This window comes from Cololabis saira, chromosome 17, assembly GCF_033807715.1.
Source record: "Cololabis saira isolate AMF1-May2022 chromosome 17, fColSai1.1, whole genome shotgun sequence".
NCBI lineage: Eukaryota > Metazoa > Chordata > Actinopteri > Beloniformes > Belonidae > Cololabis > Cololabis saira.
In genome coordinates, this window is record NC_084603.1 from 2,644,669 (window position 1) to 2,665,270 (window position 20,602).

The window sequence follows — 20,602 nt, forward strand, 5'->3', positions numbered from 1 at the left end:
ATGTATATTTTAAACAGGCCTTGAATGTCTTAAAAACAATCTAAAGCTTGTTTTTTCTACATAAATCATAAATCCAGCCTGTGGGCCCTGTCACTAGTTTTACCGCTTCTAACCTCTTTTTCTGCGCCTCATTTTTAGGGAAGGGGGGGGTATGATAATGAGGCTCTGTGCTGATTGGCTCCCTGAATGACGTGTAGCAGGGGAGGAGAATAAACCTCGCTCCGCCAGAGCAGCCCGAGTCTGTAAATTATCACAACACTGAATTTTCACAAATGGAAACTTTATTGTTAAAAAAATAAAATATGAGTTGTATATAAATAACATTTATGCACTATTTCAGCCGGATCTACCCGGCGGATGCTGAACGCTGGCCCCGGAGCCACGCCGGGCGCCCGGGAGCAGCGCGCATCACCGCGGCTTTAACGGGGGAATCTGACCGGTTCCGACCGGCCGGGACCACAGGAACCCGCCTGGACTGGTAGCAGGGACTCCCGGGGACCGACCAGCGGAATTTCAGCCGGATCTGCTCGGCGGATGCTGCGCGACGGGCGCCGCAACTCCACGGCGGGCGCACAGATCGGCTCCGGAGCGCATCCGCGGCGCATCGTCGGTTACCGGTGATCAAACCGACAGATTTGCCTGAAAATCTCGTAGGGTGAAGCTGGTCCAGCCTGGGACGGACCCCCGAGGACCCAGCTCCCAAACCAGCCGGGAACCTGGATGATTTAACCCGGATCCGCTACGCTGCGGCGCCGCGTCCGACTGGCTGAAGGAAGCACCGCTCCAGCAGCGGAGAGAGCTGGTTGTGGGCGTGGTTTCAGCAGCGGAGGCCGAACCTCTGGAAATCCGCTCCCGTCGTTACGTCACGACGGGAGCAGATTTTAATCGGCTCAAAAAAAACCACGTGACACTGGGGGACTGTCCGGCGGGGGTCAGAGAGCTGGCAGAAATTCATGGTATTTTGTCTCCCCTGTGCTGGCAGGGTGAGGGGAGACCACTTTATATATCTTAAAACAAGAAAAAATGTCTTTTTCATAATAGGTCCCCTTTAAATACAGACACAATCACAATCCCCGCAAAAACTTTCAGGCTTGGTAAATCTCATTGCGCGTGGTAAATGGACCTATTTGCATTTTCCCCTCCCAGTATTTAGCGCCTTCTGGCGGGTACGCCCCATATTGATTAGTCATCAGGGCAAAAGTACTAAATGAACAGCGTGTGCTATTTTGCTCATTTGAGAGGCGCAGTCCTCTTTGCACGCTGTTAGTAGATCAGCTTGCACATTGGTTTGCGGGTGATGTCAAGTTTGCACACGTTTTTACACACGCAAACCTTTAGTAAATCAGGCCCTTAGAGTTTAAAAAACTAACTAATGCCAGGTATAAACACGCTGTGCGCTTCATCAGCAAGCATGAGCAATCTATCAGAGCTGACACTATGGCAGGGTCAATGCTAGGCCATAATAATGCAGGTTTTTGGAAGGAAGTTAAAACTGGTAATAGTAACAAAGCTACACTTCCATGCAACATCGAAGGTGTTTCCGGTACTGCTAATATAACTGAACTATGGAGGAAGCACTATGCTGACCTGTTTAACTGTGTTAAAAGTGAGCCATACTGTGTTAATGAGCTACATGAAGAAGGGGTGCACTTCAGTCCTTTTGAAAGTGTTCAAGCTATAAGACAGTTAGCTGATAATAAGGCAGGTGGCTTGGACAATATCACAGCTGAGCATCTCAAGTTAGCTAGCCCCAGATTAGCAGCGTTGCTTTCCATCTGCTTTACCGGTCTAATGACCCACGGTAAACTGCCTGATTCTATGCTGACAGTGATGTTGGTGCCTGTCATCAAGGACAAGGCTGGTAAGGTAGGGAGTATGGACAATTATAGACCCATTGCCCTAGCTAGCATACTGTCAAAGGTGCTAGAAATAATGTTATTAGATAGGCTAAGTGATTTTATATACACCACTGACAATCAGTTTGGGTTTAAGGCTAAGCACAGCACAGACATCTGTATATATGCCTTAAAAGAGGTGGTGGAAACATACAGAAGGTGAGGCTCCTCTATGCTGATAGGGTTTATTGATGCTTCTAAAGCATTTGACAGAGTCAACCACTACAAGCTATTTGCCAAACTCAAACAGAGGGGTGTCCCTGCTTGTATTATTCGCATCCTGGCTTACTGGTACGCCAAACAGAGCATGCAGGTCAAATGGGGAAATACACTATCCTCCCCCTTTAGTGTGGGTAATGGCGTTCGACAGGGAGGGCTTCTCTCTCCTGCCCTGTTTAATGTGTATATGGATGACCTCTCGCTACAGCTGGGAGAATGTAGAACCGGCTGCATGATAGGTTTTAACTTGATCAACCATTTTATGTATGCTGATGATCTGGCCATTGTTTCTTCCAGTAGTGCAGGGTTCCAACAACTGCTAAATATTTGCTCTGATTATGGGGTTGAATTTGATGTCAAATACAATGCCAAGAAGAGTGTTATGTTGATATGCAGGACTAAGGAGGACAAGCAACTAAACTTTCCCCTCTTTTATTTGTCAGGTCAAATTATTTCTGTATGTAACTGTACTAAATACCTGGGCCACATCATTAATGATGAGCTGGTAGATAATGCTGACATGTGCAGGCAACGGCGGATGCAGTATGCTCAAGCCAACATGCTTGTCAGGAGGTTTCACTACTGCTCTTCGGAGGTTAAGGTCAATCTGTTTAGAGCGTACAGCACCCCTGTATATACAGCCCCCTTATGGGTGAAATACACTAAAGAGAGTATGCGGAAGCTCCAGGTGGCCTACAATGATGCGCTCAGGATCCTGATGAAAGTTCCTAGGGGTGGCAGCGCTAGTGAGCTTTTTAAGGACCTGTGCTTACCCTCCTTCCAAGCCTTGCTGAGAATGCACATGTATAAGTTCAAGGTTCGCTTACATGCATCGCAGAATGGTATTTTAATAGCACTGACCAACCCTCGCTACAGCTCGGTTCGCTACCAATCGCACATGTGGAAACATTGGTACGCATGCCTTTTATAGTTTTTATTTATTTTAATGGTGTTTTTATTTGTTAGCTTGATGTGTATTTATATTATCATGTATTTTGTGTGTTTGTTGTATTGTATGTTTTCCTTTACCCTCTTTCCCTGCTGACTACAGTCGATAATAAAGATGATGATATATATATATATATATATATATATATATATATATATATATATATATATATATATATATATATATATATATATGTATATATATATATGTGTGTGTGTGTGTGTGCGAGAGTGTGTGTGTGTGTGTATATGTCTGTGTGTGTGTGTGTGTGTGTGTGTGTGTGTGTGTGTGTGTGTGTGTGTGTGTGTGTGTGTGTGTGTGTGTGTGTGTGTGTAATAATCCTATCAAAGCTCCATCTGAAGTGTATCTATAGTGGGGGAGGGGGTGGAGGCAACCCCGCCACCCGCGAGACCAGAGGCCAACAAGGAAGAACCCGGAACCCAGGCCACCAGCCACCCCATAGAGGGCGAGAAGAGGGAGACTTCCTGTCATGTTAAAGGTTCGCTGGTCCTCCTGAGACTGAGAACATCCACGTCTTACTCCCAGTACAAGCTCTCAACCTGGTGGTACAAGAAGGTCCAGCAAGTGTCCACAAAGACCACCTTATCAACAGATCAATGTTCACATGGTTCCAGGAACCATCTGTCCTCCTGCATCCAGCAACACCGTCCACCTGAGGAGAACTTCCTCCCTAAATGATGTTGCAACCACAGCAGAAAGATGCCCCCCTCCGTACAAACCGGTGAACTACAGTCACTCAGAAAAGACTCCAACACCCCCTTTATAGTCTGCTGTGTTTCTGGAAACATCAACAACCATCTAAGAATGGCAGAAAAACAGAGAAATGTTCACTTTAAACATGTTACGATGAAAACCTTTCAGTCCCAGTTACATTTTTCAGAAACAATTACAAACAACTCACCCTTCTGAAGGACAACCAGGAGGATCTTTAACATTGATAATTAAACCCTTTGATGCATCATTCTTCAAGGACACATAGCTGGGACCAGGTTCAGGTCCAGGTTCAGGTCCAGGTCCAGGTCCAGGAGAGTCTGTTTCCTGATGAAACCTAAAGAAAAAAAGAAGAAGCTTTAGTCATTAAATGGCTGTTTTGATGCCTTCCAGTCAGGTTTCCGTCCACATCACAGCACTGAGACAGCTCTAGTAAAGGTTCTGAATGACATCTGCTCCAATACGGATGGTGGCAACATCTCCGCCTTGGTCTTACTGGATGTCAATGCTGCATTCGACCCGGTCGACCAGAACATCTTGATAGACAGGTTGAAAAACTGGGTGAGACGTTCAGGCACAGCACTACCCTGGTTGCAGTCATGTCTAAACGACAGGGACTATTTGTGTCTTTAGGTAACTTCAAATTGGAGCTAACAAAAAAGAACATATGGAGTTCCTCATGGTTCAATTGTGGGGCCTCTGTTGTTTAACATCTATGTGATCCCATTCGCTCAAACCATGAAAAAAAAACGTTTACTGGTGACACAAACCTATTTGTGGCAGGGTGGAGGTGCAGCCACTCAGGTGATTGGGAACAGGTGTTCCCAATTAACCTCTCCACCCTGCTTCTAAGGCCTAACTCTGAGGTCAGCCTTGATTTCTTACAGCCGACTGCATGGTTCGAAACAAAAGAACCTCCATAATGACTCAAGGCCCCAGCAGGCTTTGCATTCACGGCCCTTCGGTGATAAGGAATAGCCTCCTCATTGGGCATGAACCCCGAAAACGAAAGCAGGGGCCGCTGTCATGCTGTCAACGCTGTTATGGCAGCCTGGGCTCGTCTATAAAGTTGCGTGCTGCTGATTGGGTAACGTACTGCGTCACGCATCGCGTCACTTCCTGGTGTTGCGGTCTGTTGCTGCTGCACGGCGTGCAGGCTCAGATCTCTCCCGACTTTTTTGTCTAAAACTTAGATTGTTTTCTGGTAAAATAGTATACACTATATCTGGTACATTACTGTCTTTATTTCAACACTTGCTCATTTTCTCTTCCGTAACTTTCACTATCACCAATCACCAATACATTTTCTGTCCGTTAGCCTCTGTTAGCATCTTAGCATGGCCTCTCCGTCTTCCACCATTTCACCTCTTTGCTGCTCAGTGTGTGAAATGTTTAGCAATTCCTCTGCCTCCTTTAGTGAAGACGGTAAGTGCTTAAAATGTAGTTTATTTGCAGGGCGGGAGGCAAGGCTCAGTCAGTTAGAGGTCTGGTTCTGCCAATTTGACCATAGTCCGATAGCCTCTTCAGCTAACCAGGCTAAGCTAGCGGCGGACCAGCCTATAGCAGCTGAGGGTAGCCGCTCCCCTGCAGCTCCCGAGCAGCCGGCCAGTCAGGGCCGGTGGGTGACGGTTCGGCGGAAGCGTAGTCCTAAAGGGCTCACGGAACACCACCACCCACTTCATGTGTCTAACCGATTTTCCCCACTCAGCGACACACCCGTTGAGAAACCGACCCTGGTGATTGGCGACTCCATAGTCAGGCATGTGAAGCCGACTCCAGCGACCATAGTTAGGTGTATCCCGGGGGCCAGAGCGGGCGACATAGAAGCAAATTTGAAGCTGCTGGCAAAGAGTAATCGTAAATTTGGTAAAGTTATCATCAATGTCGGAGCTAATGACTCCCGTCTTCGCCAGTCGGAAGTCACTAAAATGAATATTGTCTTGGTGTGTAACTACGCCAAAACCATGTCGGACTCCGTAGGTTTCTCTGGTCCCCTCCCCAATCTGACCAGCGATGACATGTTTAGTCGCATGCTCTCGCTCCGTCGCTGGTTGTATCGGTGGTGTTCAGAAAACGACGTGGCCTTTATTGACAATTGGGAAACGTTCTGGGGAAAGCCCGGTCTGATTAGAAGAGACGGCATTCATCCCACCCGGGTTGGTGCTGCTCTTGTCTCTAGTAATTTGGCCTGTTTTATTAGACCCTCTCCCTGACATCGCAGGGTCCAGGCCAGGATGCAGAGCTTTAGTTTAACACACTTTTCTGCTGCTTCTCGAGGACCAACGCCTGCCAACAAAACTGTAGGATTGCATGATGTAATTGGCAACCCTAAAACTATAGGATTACATGATGTAACTGGTAACTCTAACCAGGTGCCTAGCAAAATAGAAGTGGTTGCAGTTCCCCGCCCTCCACAAGTTCACCAGGTGCGGCGTTATAGAGGCGTTAACGAAAATAATCTTGTAAAAATGAAAACCAATGCACATTTGGTACCAATAAGAGACCGAAAAATTAGATGCGGAGTACTAAATATACGATCGTTAAGCTCCAAGTCTCTGTTAGTAAATCTGTTAGTAAATGATACATACTCCTACATAAATAATTACAGAGAGTAGGAGTGATGTTTTCTGCTTAACAGAAACATGGTTACAGGAGGAAGAGTATGTTAGTTTGAATGAATCGACTCCGCCCGGCTATTTTAATCATCACATTCCTAGAAATACGGGCCGAGGTGGAGGAGTCGCAGTAATTTATAACTCCAGTCTCCAAACAAAAATTGAACCTAAGTCCAATTATAATACATTTGAAAGCCTCACGCTTAGTCTGAAATTTCCGAGCTGGAAATCAGAGAAGCCAGTCGTGTTAGTGGTAGTGTATCGGCCCCCTGTTGGCGCTTATCTAGAGTTTTGAATTTTCAGATTTCCTTTCTGGATTATTGATTAGTACAGATAAATTCATCATAGTGGGTGATTTTAATATTCATATGGATGTTGAAAGCGATCATCTTAAATTAGCTTTCAATTCTCTTCTGGAATCAATGGGTATCTCACAAAAAGTGGACGGGCCGACGCATTGTTTTGATCACACTCTCGATCTCGTTCTCACCTACGGTGTTGAAACTGATGATCTGTTATGTTGGTGTCACCTGTAAACTCCTTTTTATCCGACCATTATTTAATAACGTTTGAATTTAATGTTGTCGATGTTGAAGTGCAGGGCAGGAGGTATTATTTTAGCAGATGTTTGTCTGATGAAGCTATTGCTAAATTTAAGGAGGCCATTGCTCATCTTGCGACAGTGGAAAATAGTGAAGCCTCTACTGAAGCAATAGAGGCCAGTGACCTGGGTTCTACCTTTGATGTTGGTGTTGATTTTCTTGTTAGTAACACTGCTGATATGTTGCACTGAAAAGGAGGGTTTTTAGCCACAGAAGCTTAACTCCCTGGTATAATTCAGATATCCGCATGTTGAAACAAAACGTGCATGAAATGGAAAGGAAGTGGCACTCTTGTAAGTCTGTAGACTCCTATCGTGAATGGAAAGATATTCTAATAGTATATAAAAAAGCCATTCGCAAAGCCAGAACAGCTTATTATTCAATGTTGATAGAGGATAACAAAAGTAACCCACGTTTTCTGTTCAGCACTGTAGCCAGGCTGACAAAGAGTCACAACTCTGTTGAGCCGTGCATTCCTGCAGCTCTCAGTAGTGAAGACTTTATGAGCTTCTTTAACAGTAAAATCACGAGAATTAGAGAAGAAATCAACCAGCCGGTTGTGGGCGTTTCTTCAGCTTTAGCGACTTCCCTAGGCTCTGACCTGACTCTAGACTGTTTTGATCCTATAGACCTCCCTGAGCTGACTTCACTCGTTAATAGAGCTAAGTCAACCACATGTATGTCAGACCCCATCCTGACTCGACTATTCAAAAATGTTTTTTCTCTTATTGGTGCGACAATACTGGACCAAATCAACCTATCCCTAAGCTTAGGATATGTACCACAGGCTTTCAAAGTGGCAGTAATCAAACCTTTACTTAAAAAACCTTCTCTTGACCCAGACACCTTAGCTAATTATAGGCCAATTTCCAACCTTCCATTTGTATCTAAAATTCTGGAAAAGGCAGTTTCAAGCCAGTTATGTGACTATTTGTATAGAAATGATCTGTTTGAAGTCTTTCAGTCAGGGTTCAGAATGCATCATAGCACAGAGACAGCACTGGTTCGAGTCACGAATGACCTCCTTATGGCCTCAGATAAGGGATTAGTGTCCATACTGGTTCTACTGGACCTCAGTGCTGCTTTTGACACTGTAGATCATGGCATTTTACTGCACAGGTTAGAGCATGTTGTTGGGATTAAAGGGACAGCTCTACGTTGGTTTAAATCATATCTATCTGACATGTTCCAGTTTGTTCATGTACATGAGGTTTCTTCCGAACAGTCAAGGGTCTGTTATGGTGTTCCGCAGGGTTCAGTGCTAGGGCCAATCTTGTTCAGTTTATACATGCAGCCATTGGGAAGTATAATCCAGAATCACGGCATACACTTTCATTGCTATGATGATGATACGCAGCTCTATTTGTCTATGAAGCCGGATGAGACAGAACCGCTGGTTAAACTTCAGGCATGTCCAGAAATGTCTTGCTTCTAAATTCAGATAAAACAGAGGTTATAATTCTTGGTCCAGAGCATCTTAGGAAGGGACTAGATGGTGTTGCGATGGCTTCCAGTGCAACTGTGAGAAACCTTGGTGTTGTTTTCGATTAGGATTTGTCGTTTAAACCATATGTTAATAAGGTTTGTAAAATAGCGTTTTTCCATCTCCGTAATATTGCAAAAATTAGGAAAATCCTCTCGCAGAGTGATGCAGAAAAACTAGTTCATACATTTGTATCTTCTAAACTAGATTACTGTAATGTGTTGTTAGCAGGATGTCCAAGTAATTTGCTGAATGGGCTCCAGCTGATCCAGAATGCAGCAGCACGAGTACTGACAGGAATCAGCAGGAGAGACCACGTCTCTCCAGTGTTAGCGTCGCTCCATTGGCTACCTGTAAAATTCAGAATCCAATTTAAAATTGTATTACTTGCATATAAAGCCCAAAATGGCTTAGCTCCGCATTATTTACAAGATTTGATAGTGCCTTATGTTCCTGGCAGAGCTCTCCGCTCCCAGGGTGCAGGTTTACTCGTAGTTCCTAGAGTATCTAAATGTAGATTTGGAGGGCGGGCGTTCTTCTATCAGGCACCATTACTTTGGAACCAACTTCCAATCTGGGTTAAGGAGGCTGACACCACCTCCACCTTTAAAACTAAACTTAAAACATTTCTGTTTAGTAAAGCCTATAGTTAGTGTTTAGTAAACCTCTAGCTGGTGTTGGTAAATCTCTAGGTAGTGTAAACTCTAGTGTGTTAGAGTCAGTAGTCATAGTTGCAGCTATAGAACAAGACTATAATAGTTAGTCTCAAATATAGCTTTGCGGTAGATATGCTGCTATAGGCTTATGCTGCAGGGGGGCACCGACATGATCCGCTGGGCGGTGCCTCTCACCCTTCTTCTCCTCTCCTTTTCCCTTCCTCTCTTCTCCATTACCATTTTTATTTATTATAAATATCTCATAGCTATCGTTTTTGTCCATCGTTCCTGTAGTTTCTTGTGCCGGCCCCCCTTTTTCCCTTTTTTCTCTTTTGTGCATGTTTGCAGGCCGGAGCCTCGGGAGCTGCATTCTGGCCTGTGTTCCCGGTACCCCCCCCCCATCCCCAGTCATCCCATTGCTGCTTCCACCTGCCTACATAGATGTCTGCTGTTGTTGCTTCCGCCTGCCTGCGGCCACCCCCCCTTCTGGTCATCCCGCTGCTGCTTCCACATGACTGCTGTGTGCTGCTGACGCCCCAACAAACTAAAAGCTTTACTAAACACTTACTAGAGGCAATACTAAACACCAACTAGAAGCTTTACTAAACACTGACAAGAGGCTTTACTAAACACAGGTACATTATAACGTTTTATGTGGTACTTTTGAAAAAACTTTTTTGGTCAAAGTGGTGATGAAAAAAATAATTAGTAAATGTATTATCATGGACCCTAGGCTGTTTCTGCCTGGTCTCTACACCGAGAGACACAATTATACAAAGAATGAGTGGATTCTCTTGGATGTAGGGCCGTTGATTGCTGAACATAGAATATCACAATACTGGAAAAAGTCCTGCAGACCAGCTGTAGATCAACGGCTACGTCAAATGACTTTGGCTCTCCCACTGGAAAGGATTAGCTATAAACTGACGGGCAAGATGGACAAATTCAAAACTACTTGGAGGCTCTTCAGTTCATGTATCAGGAAGAAGGAGACAGAAGGAGGTCCGACTTTGAGAGATTGTTAAGGCACTTGTCCTTTTGTTTCTATGTTTGGTTTTGGTTTATACTGTATGTCATATTCAAGTTTTACATTCAAATGTGCTTTCTGAATTGTTTCTCTCATAAATATCACTGATCTCCTGGTCCATGATGAACCAACCAGGACCCTCGGGTTGTCAGGGCCACGCCCACTTTCTGTACCCAGAGTTAGAACCAAACACAGGGAGGCGGCGTTCAGCATTTATGCTCCTTGCCTCTGGAACAAACTCCCAGACACGACGAATTGGGACAGGATTAAAGTCCCAGACCGCCTCCGTGATTATCACACATCACCGCAGGTCCCAGGGTCATTTTAATCCCGAGTGAAAGAAGCATCAGTGACATGTTTTAGTGGCATTTACATAAAACTCACCTCTCTGAGGTAGAACGTCTGCATCGTTTAGAAGGAATGAAACAACCCTCTGATTGGTCACTCTTTGAAGACGCACTGGGTCCAGGTCCAGGTCCAGGTCCAGGTTGTCTCCTGTAATAAAGGTGTTTGGTGACGTGAGGTTATGTTCTGGTCTCTGGAAAGATCCTAGACACAACTTGTATTGTAATAGATGCTTTATAGTTAAAACTGAACTGGAAATTATCAAGACACATATTTCTAAAACTAAAATAATCATGTTACGATAAAAACATTTCAGTCTCTGTTACGTTTTTCACAAATATTTATGTAAAACTCACCTCACTGAGGGAGAACGTCTGGTATCTTTAAAATTCCACAAGATATCCAATGATTTGTCACTTTTCAAGGACACACAGCTTGGTCCAGGTCCAAGTCCAGGTCCAGGTCCAGGTCCAGGTCCAGGTCCAGGTCCAGGTCCAGGTCCAGGTCCAGGTCCAGGTCCAGGACCAGGACCAGGTCCAGGTCCAGGTCGTCTCCTGTAATAAAGGTGTTTGGTGATGTGAGGGCTGAACTCTGACGTGCAGAAGAGTCATGGACCGTTAGAGCTGATCATCTCACCTCTCTTCTTCTCTCCGACTCTCAGGTTTTCCCCCCGGGGAGGTTTTGGAGGGAAGGACTCCCTCCTCTCTGTCCTCACACTGATCCATGCTGCTGGATTCACATCAGCTCACACACACCTTCTACCTTCATCTGCAGAGTAAACACACGTCATTGTAGATGTACAACGACCAGCTGCTCCATCTTCATTTTTTGATGCAGGTATAAGTAGTTTTTTTCATAAATAAATGATGTAGTGATGAAAATGCAGCAGCTTCTCTCTAAAGTCTGAGCTCAGTCCTGGATGACACATCTCTAAATAGAAATGTGTATTTTGTGTAAAGAGTGTTAGGGCCAAATCCACAAAAGGATTGCGCGGCTTTTGCGGCCGCTAAACCGGTGCAAATGAGACAAAAAGAGAGCGTCCAATTCACAAAGCACCCGCAAAGGGCGAATTGCTCCACAAACTGCGCTGCCAAGCAAATAGTGGCAGTCTGCGCCGGTACCATTTGCATGCATGCAAATTAGGTAATTCGGCGCAAAATTGCCCCCTTTCTATGCAAATAAGCCTCATTGCAAAAAGCGCCTAATTCACAAAAGCCAGGGCTATTTGCCACACGCAAAAATAGTGGAGCAAATACCGTCTTTCAGAAGCGTGTATTAAACTGCGCGCAAACTCCTCACTCCCCGTCTCTCTGTTTCTCTCTCTCAATGTCATTCAAGCCTGTGTGATACTGAATGATATTAAGGGTGAAATCTACAGTCAGACATGACTGTAGACAATCAGATCAAGTGGGGTTGTGGACTTATCTCGGATTTGAAAATAAAAATAACAGGACGGAGCTCAGGATTCATCCATACAGTAGGCTAGGGGCTGCTTTATTACAAACAATTCCACCATATAAACATAATCTAGAATGTGTGTGTTTAACAGTTTAATAATGTCATCACATATCACAACATATATCAGACTTAAAATAATAAAATAATAAATTAAAATAGCGCTGATCGTGTCCCTCTGTGTGAAGCTCAGTCAGTCAGGACTCTGGTGCTGCTGCTGCTGCTGCGGTGACATGCGGGGAACCTCCTCACACTTTAGGACAGAACAAATGAGGGGCTGCGTTTAGGGAGCCCCACGGAGCCCCTAAAGGGACTCAGATTTTTTTTTCATATGAGTTTTACGCGCGCGTAAAACCTTTACGTACAGGTGTATGTTGTCTAAATTAGGGTCCCGCGTTAAAACGACGCAGACCCTACGGCGTAGGGTACGCGGCGACGCGCACCTACGCCGTAGGCTCTGCGTTAAAGGAACGCAGAACCATAAACCCGCCCTGAGCAGCTCTGAGGGGAGACGGGAGAGGAGGAGAGGGAGCGGGGGGTGAAGCGGGGCTGCGGGGCCGTTTTCGTATCGCTTTCATACAGTGTACACATACAGCTTTCATACGTGTAGCAAAACAAAGAAAATGAATTACCATTAGATCCTGATCTGATCCCGATCCAGTGTTAATGAAGTTACTGGTGCTGTGCCTTGTGCGTAAATGCGCACAGCCTCTTAACATTTGACATTTCATTATGTCATACGGACACTGAGGTCTTTTCTATCTATCTATCTATCTATCTATCTATCTATCTATCTATCTATCTATCTATCTATCTATCTATCTATCTATCTATCTATCTATCTATCTATCTATCTATCTATCTATCTATCTATCTATCTATCTATCTATCTATCTGCATGCGAAATAGAAGTACAAATACGTGAAAGTTGAGGCTGTTGTGTTCTCTGCAGTTTTCATTATGGACCAATCTGTGTGCTGAAATATGGAGAACACTGGAAACAGCTCCGCTCACTCAGACAAGTGCAAATTGCACTCAGCCGCAAAACTTTATGGGCGTGTTTGCGCCGGTATATCATTAGAGCAAAATCTTTTGTGAATAGGACCTTAAAGCGGGGCAAATTGCGGGCGCAAATGCAGCGCAATTCACAGCGCTATTTGCGGGCGCAATCTGTTCTTTGTGGATTTACCCCTTAGTGTTTAATTGTTGTGTTTTGATAACTTAAAGCTCAGTGTGACTGGTGACTGGTATGTAAAGGTTGGCCACACACGAACGCACGTTTTTGAATCCGACTGATTTACTTTCTATTATTTCAGAGGGGTTTTCAGAGGAAGTAAGGAAAGTGTGTCATTCTTGCTTCAGCTTTCTTGTAGAAAAAAGGGGGAGGAGAAGAAAAGTAGCTCATTTGCATTTAAAATAAAAAGGCACAAATGTATATATAGATAGGTGTGTACATGTAGATAGGTATGTATATATAGTTGTGTACATGTACATAGTTACATATGTATAGATAGGTGTGTAGACATTGGGTAAATATTTATTTTTATAGATGTATTTATTTTGTGTACATTCAGTTTAAATAGATTAATTCATTTATTTATAAAAATTTACTTACAAAGTATTCTATATGTTCAAAATGTGTGTGTATGCATGTGTGTATATGTGTATCTATCTCTATTTATCTATAGATACATAGATTCATACTAGTGTAAACGTTGTTATGCTCTATACAATTTTTTTGACGTGTCTGGAATTAATCAATAAGTCAAATAAATGAAATATAAAAGTTTGTCCATTTCTTTGTTGGTTGCATTTCTTTTCACAAGAAGGATCCCAGATGCTGCGACACTGTTTCTGTCCCCTCTTTTATTGGCATAAATCAAATTTCAATGTTCGTCGTCAGAACCACTCTATAAACCATGTCTTCCTACTCAGAGTTTCGTTGAAGGCTGATTTTATCTGCTTATTTTTTAATCTGTGTCTTTTTCTCTCAAAGGCTTTAAACAAGTCAACTAAACTTCCTTTTTCTTGTCCTCAAAGACGTGTCACCGTCCATCCATGAGGAATCTTCAGTTCAACCTGAACTCAGGTGAAACGTCTTACAGAGCAGAAATGGAAGTCGTGTTTGTTCCAGCCTTTGATAGTGTCTCTGACCTGGATGATAGTCTTTTAATTCATATTTACTTTGTTCAAAAGCTTTAAATAAAGAGTCAAACTTCCAAATTAAATGAACACGTTTACAGAAAACAGTAAAGTTTCTGGAGACAAAGTTCAAACATGAATCAAACTTACAGTTTGTTGGATCGGTCCACAGCTCTCCTGATGACTCGATTCCCCGGCCTGAAAAACTAGATCTGAGTCTCAAAAAGGTTCACAGGTGAGAGTCCAGACTCCGCCCCCTCGTCTCCAGGTGAGAGTCCAGACTCCGCCCCTCGTCTCCAGGTGTAATTCAGTCTCGTTAACTCTTGGTAGACTGGATTCAGTGAATGGATCCATGGAATGAGTAAAGTTCAGAAACTGTCAGAAGCAGCAGTGATGTTGGTGCTGATGACAGATATTCATTTCTTCTGTGGTTTTAATGAGGAGAGTCGGCTCTCTGACCCGACTGGAACTACTCTAGTGTTGTTCCTGTCAGTGGTTCCGACCAACCAGAGGCTGTTTTTTTGTTTCGTTGACAAGGAAGTCGTACCTGACACGCCTCAGCTGCGTCTCAAACATCCAAACACATTTAGTTCTGCTGTATCTACCTGAGGATCAGTTCACAGATTAAAGAATGTGCCCTGATCTGTCAACACACCTTCTCACGTCCTAGCAGCAGGTTCACCAGCAGAACCAGACGGACCAGTTCAACCCAGTCAGAAGCAGCATCTCTGGAGGAGATCCAACTGTTAAAGGAACTAACTCATTTCTAACATTTAACACAACTTACAGAGAACAGACAACTGTGTAATATTGCAGAACTAACATTGCCACAGTAAGTGTTAAATAGTGACGTAGAATGTTTTGAGTGGCAATTAATGTGTCGTTGCCTTGGTTACTAAGACGCTCTGTTTATGCCGGTTAGCTAGATGTTGTGTGCTTGTCATTAAATAAATATTACAGATCAAGCATGGTGTCAGATGTAGTTCATCGAACGATCAAGAGACAAAGTAAGAAGACAGATGGCCAGAAGAAAATAAATTGCAAAGTTTAACCCTCCGGAAAACTTTACGCCGGAGTGGCCCGAGTGGAGACAAGGGTTGGAGCAATAGAGGTGACTCACAAGACTGAACCTCTGGTAGTTATTATAGGCGACCACCAGGAACTCATGTGCTTTCATTTGTATCGCTCTACCCAGCATTCTCTTATTCTGGGCTTCCCTTGGTTAAAGGAACATAACCCGCACATTGACTGGAATACTGGGAGGGTTCTGAACTGGGCTGAGGGTTGTCGGTGGAGCCTCTCGGTGGGGACGGCCACCCATAGGTAGTGTTTTCCTCACCTGGATCGTTAGTGCTAAGCCATGTCACCAGTCCACTTACTGTGTGTGTGTGTGTGTGTGTGTGTGTGTGTGTGTGTGTGTGTGTGTGTGTGTGTGTGTGTGTGTGTGTGTGTGTGTGTGGCGTGTGATGGGTGCACATGTATATGAGTGTGAGTGAGTGTGTGTGTACGCGTGGGGGGTGGGGGGGCGGGGTCGTATGGAATGTTTTAAATTGTGTTTTTTATTGTTATTTTATTCTGCATGTAAAGCACCATGTGTTGCATTTTATATTGTATGATTTGGTGCTATACAAATAAATAAAGTTTAAGTTTAAGTTTAAAAACAAAAAAACCAAAGGCAAAAACCATGTTACCATGATCTGGGAGAGGTTTTTAGCAAAAGTAAGGCTACCTCCCTTCCTCCTCACAGACCGTACGATTTTCCTATTGACCTAATCCCAGGGGCCCCAATACCTAAAGGTAGACTGTATTCTATCTCTGGCCCTGAAAAGAAAACCATGACCGAATATATTGAGTCTTCATTAAAGGCTGGTCTTATTTCCCCCTCTTGGGGGGGCATTAAGTGGCCACTATGGGCCACTTAATGACATTACTGTTAAAAATCGGTACCCTCTGCCACTCATGTCATCAGCCTTTGATCAGCTTCAGCAGGCTAAACGTTTGCAGGCAGTTCATGGTGGAGGTGGACGCCTCCAATGTCGGGGTGGGAGCGGTACTCTCCCAGCGCTCCGAAAAGGACAACAAGCTTCAACCCTGTGCCTTCCTGTCTCGGAAGCTTTCGCTGGCTGAGAAGAACTACGATGCTAGGAACATGTTGTTGGCCGTTAAAATAGCTCTAGAGGAGTGGAGACATTGGTTAGAGGGTGTGCAGCACCCTTTCATTGTATAGACAGATCATAAGAATCTGGAATATATTCGCAAAGCTAAAGACTGAACTCACGTCACGCCAGGTGGACATTGTTTTTTAACCGTTACAACTTTATGTTGAAACTTACAGGCCGGGGTCCCAGAACACTAAGCCCGACGCCTTGTCCCATCTGTTCGATCCCGAGCCTACTGCCAAGGATCCTGAGCCAATCCTACCACTGAACCGTGTGGTAGGATCGGTGACTTGGCACATAGAATCTGAGGTGAAGCAAGCTAATGGTGAGAACCCATCGGTTGTCCTGTGAATCGCTTGTTTGTCCCTGTTGATATTCGTCCACAGGTGATCCATTGGGCTCACACCTCGCTGCTCACCTGCCATCCAGGAGTCAAACGAACCATGCACGCCATTTCCCAGAGGTTTTGGTGGCCCTCCATGGAGCGAGAGCTTTGGGAGTATGTGGAGGCATGCTCTATCTGCGCCCGCAACAAGACCTCCTCCAGAGCGCAGATGGGGTTGCTGCAGCTCCCCACTCCCACTCATCCCTGGGCTGAGATATCTCTGGACTTTGTCACGGGTCTCCCGGTCTCTCAAGGTAACACCACTGTCCTCACAGTGGTGGACAGATTTTCTAAGATGACTCATTTCATCGCTTTGCCTAAGCTGCTGTCTGCCAAAGAAACAGATATTGTTTTCAGACCGGGGGCCCCACTTGCACTTTGCATTAAAAGATTGTTTCTGCACAACCTGTCCAAGACTTCCTACTTTCATCAGCTGGGAGGACAGGAGGGATTTTCCAGCCAGTAAGTCTCATCACTCTACAGACTGTGTTTTCTAGTCAGAAGGAAGTCACAAGCCTCACACCTGCACATCAGGACAGGTAGTTTCTTCTCATTAGTATGTCTGTGTGCCACTTTAGGAAGATAAGATGTGACATTTTCATTTTTGTTGTTACAGAAATGAAACTTTTTCTGTCAAGATTTTTTTATTCAGACCTTTGACATCAGACCAATACCCAGTAGTATTCATGTTACATTCTGATGTTTGCCAAGTACATCCAACATAAAAGGTAATTTACATTTATCTAAACATGTTTTGCACAGAAAGATGTACATATTTTTTTCTCTTATTGGTATGACAATACTGGACCAGATCAACTTATCCCTAAACTTAGGATATGTACCTCATCTTTTTAAAGTTGCAGTAAATAAACCTTTCCTTAAAAAACTGATGATAGACAGACTGTGCAGCCACGCTGTGCTTCTTCTTTTTATTTATGTGGCAAAATAACTCTGTGTTGTCCGTAAAACCAAATCTAACCACTGACGAATTCACCGACATTTTGTGCCCTAATCCATGGATCCGTGAAAGGGATTAAAGGGGGGAGTGAGGGCGGGAGAGGATGAGCCCCGACGCCGTCTGTGTCACAAAGTTCATGTGATTGATTGGTACCACTTGAAGGGGGCGTATAATGAGCTTTAAATAAAAACAAAACTGTGCCTGCCTGCCTCATCATCATCATCATCATCATCATCATCATCATCATCATCATCATCATCATCATCATCATCATCATCATCATCATCGAGACACTGAGGAACCAGAACCAGAGTCCAAGTCCAGGATCCAACAGGACTTGGACAGAGTTTCTCTGACAGGACTATTGAGACTAAACCAGACACAGAGACACTGAGTGACCTAACCAGGACCCAGACCAGAACCAGAGTCCAAATCCAGCACAGAGAGGTTCAGTGAAGGTGGTGTTGAAGGTGTGGAGGTGGATCAGTCTGTCAGGGTCGACATCATAGAAGGACATAGTTCCAGCAGGAATGTCCACGTACACTGCTACTCTGCCAGAGTCTGGACATGAAGATGAGGAGATGATGGATGTGTATCTGTTATTGTGCCATACACGGTACCGACCATCATCAGAACAGTCCAGACTCCAGGAATGATCGTTCCATCCAAACAAACAGTCATCAGATAATTCTCCCCTGCAGATTCTTCTGTAACTCACTGATACAGAAACATCTCCGCTCCACTGGACCTCCCAGTAACAGCGACCCGTCAGAACTTCTCTACACAGCAGCTGAGGCTGATCATCAAACCTGTCTGGATGATCAGGATATGACTGATCCTCCTCCACAAACATCATCTTCCTGTTGTCATCAGACAGTTTGATGTATTTGTGGACTGTGTTTGTGTCGATGGTGAGTTGACAGGAATCTGATGGAGAGAACAAACAAGCAGCTGCAGTTATTATTGATCAGTTATTGATCATGAAGGAGTGAAGATGGTTGATAAACACACTTACACTTCCTCAGACCTGGTCTCAACCATCGTTGTCCAGCAGGCTCCACCCTGAAAGGAGAAGGGGGGTCAGACCAGCTCAGTCTCTTTCAGAGGAAGCAGAGATGTCAGAGCCTCCCCCCCATTACCTGTTGGGCACTCCCGTATCCACTAAATAACATCCCACCACACCCCTGAGCAATCACCTGAGGTGGAGAGGTAGCTGGAGGATCCACGCTGCAGATCCACACAGCAGTGTGTCCTACCTGAGAGTGTCCTACCTGAAAGTGTCCTACCTGAGAGTGTCCAGCCTCCAGCGTGGATCCTCCAGTCTAGACAGAAGCTTCCCTGCTGACTCCCCTGGATGGTTGTAGCTCAGGTCCAGTTCTCTCAGGTGGGAGGGGTTGGAGGTCAGAGCTGAGACCAGAGAAGCACTTCCTACCTCTGAGATCAGACAGCCTGACAACCTGCAGACACACAACACAGGTCTGCTGCATGTTCTCTGCACAAGTGTCCTGCTGCAGAGATATTTAGCAGCATGTTCACTGGACCTGGAAAAGACTTTAATGAATCCTGACCTGAGAGACTCCAGTTTACAGTGTGGACTCTCCAGTCCAGGACACAGCTGCTCCAGTCCAGAATCCTGCAGGTCGTTGTTGCTCAGGTCCAGTTCTGTCAGACTGGAGGACTGGGAGCTGAGAACTGAGGACAGAACTGGACAGATGTCCTTTGAGAGGTTACAGCCACTCAGTCTGCAGATGGAAGAAAATAACAACAACCAGGTTATCTCACTGTTATGGAAGAAAGTGTAGTTGTGTCTCCAACTGTTCTGCTGGTCTTCAGTAAAGTTTCTGTTAAATCACATTTCAGCAACAAACAATGTCAGCAGCACGCAGCTCCCGAGGCTCCGGCCTGCAAACATGCACAAAAAAGAGAAAAGGGTGGGCCAGCACAAGAAACTACAGGAGCGATGGACAAAACGATAGCTATGAGACATTTCTAAAAATGGAAATGGTGAAGAGAGGAAGGGAAAGGGAGAGGAGAAGAAGGGTGAGAGGCACCGCCCAGCGGATCATGTCGGTGCCCCCCTGCAGCATAGGCCTATAGCAGCATATCTACCTTGAAGCTATATTTGAGACTAACTATTATAGTCTTGTTCTATAGCTGCAACTATGACTACTGACTCTAACACACTAGAGTTTACACTACCTAGAGGTTTACCAACACCAGCTAGAGGTTTACTAAACACTAACTATAGGCTTTACTAAACAGAAAGGTTTTAAGTTTAGTTTTAAAGGTGGAGGTGGTGTCAGCCTCCTTAACCCAGATTGGAAGTTGATTCCATAGTAATGGTGCCTGATAGCAGAACGCCCACCCTCCAAATCTACATTTAGATACTCTAGGAACTACGAGTAAACCTGCACTCTGGGAGCGGAGAGCTCTGCCAGGAACATAAGGCACTATCAGATCTTGTAAATACTGCGGAGCTGAGCCGTTTTGGGCTTTATATGCAAGTATGAAAATTTTAAATTGGATTCTGAATTTTACAGGTAGCCAATGGAGCGACGCTAACACTGGAGAGACGTGGTCTCTCCTGCTGATTCCTGTCAGTACTCGTGCTGCTGCATTTTGGATCAGCTGGAGCCTATTCAGCAAATTACTTGGACATCCTGCTAATACATTACACATTACAGTAATCTAGTCTAGAAGATACAAACGCATGAACTAGTTTTTCTGCACCACTCTGCGAGAGGATTTTCCTAATTTTTGCAATATTACGGAAATGGAAAAACGCTATTTTACAGACCTGATTAACATATGGTTTAAACGACAAATCCTGATCGAAAACAACACCAAGGTTTCTCACAGTTGCACTGGAAGCCACGTCCCCATGACGCTGCAGGGGTGTTCTGCATCACTTCCTGTTCGGTCTGTGTGTCATAGCGCGTCTCTCCATTTTGCATCACTGATTAGCGCTCCATTTCTGGGT

The 20,602-nt window shown here is 44.6% G+C and overlaps 2 protein-coding genes across 3 annotated transcripts in view; both read right to left on the reverse strand.

The window, feature by feature from the left end:
- The window catches only part of LOC133463752 (NACHT, LRR and PYD domains-containing protein 6-like), a 30,245-nt gene extending 15,695 nt beyond the window's left edge, over positions 1-14,550 (reverse strand). Inside the window, exons 1-5 of one of the 2 annotated variants that reach the window (XM_061745462.1) lie at positions 14,271-14,550; positions 11,160-11,291; positions 10,880-11,077; positions 10,563-10,673; positions 3,986-4,132 (exon numbers count right to left, since the gene is read on the reverse strand). In XM_061745462.1, the coding sequence (XP_061601446.1) occupies positions 3,986-4,132; positions 10,563-10,673; positions 10,880-11,077; positions 11,160-11,248 (545 nt within the window). In that variant the 5' untranslated portion in view covers positions 11,249-11,291; positions 14,271-14,550. Of the gene's footprint in view, positions 1-3,985; positions 4,133-10,562; positions 10,674-10,879; positions 11,078-11,159; positions 11,292-14,270 lie in introns of those variants that run through there. The other variant, XM_061745463.1, reaches the window with a different exon arrangement.
- Positions 14,551-17,323: 2,773 nt separating this feature from the next.
- Positions 17,324-20,602, reverse strand: part of LOC133463753 (NLR family CARD domain-containing protein 3-like) — a 64,353-nt gene continuing 61,074 nt past the window's right edge. The window contains exons 10-13 of the mRNA XM_061745464.1: positions 19,191-19,364; positions 18,909-19,079; positions 18,638-18,684; positions 17,324-18,549 (exon numbers count right to left, since the gene is read on the reverse strand). Coding sequence (XP_061601448.1) covers positions 17,993-18,549; positions 18,638-18,684; positions 18,909-19,079; positions 19,191-19,364 — 949 coding nt within the window. The 3' untranslated portion in view covers positions 17,324-17,992. The remainder of the gene's footprint in view (positions 18,550-18,637; positions 18,685-18,908; positions 19,080-19,190; positions 19,365-20,602) is intronic.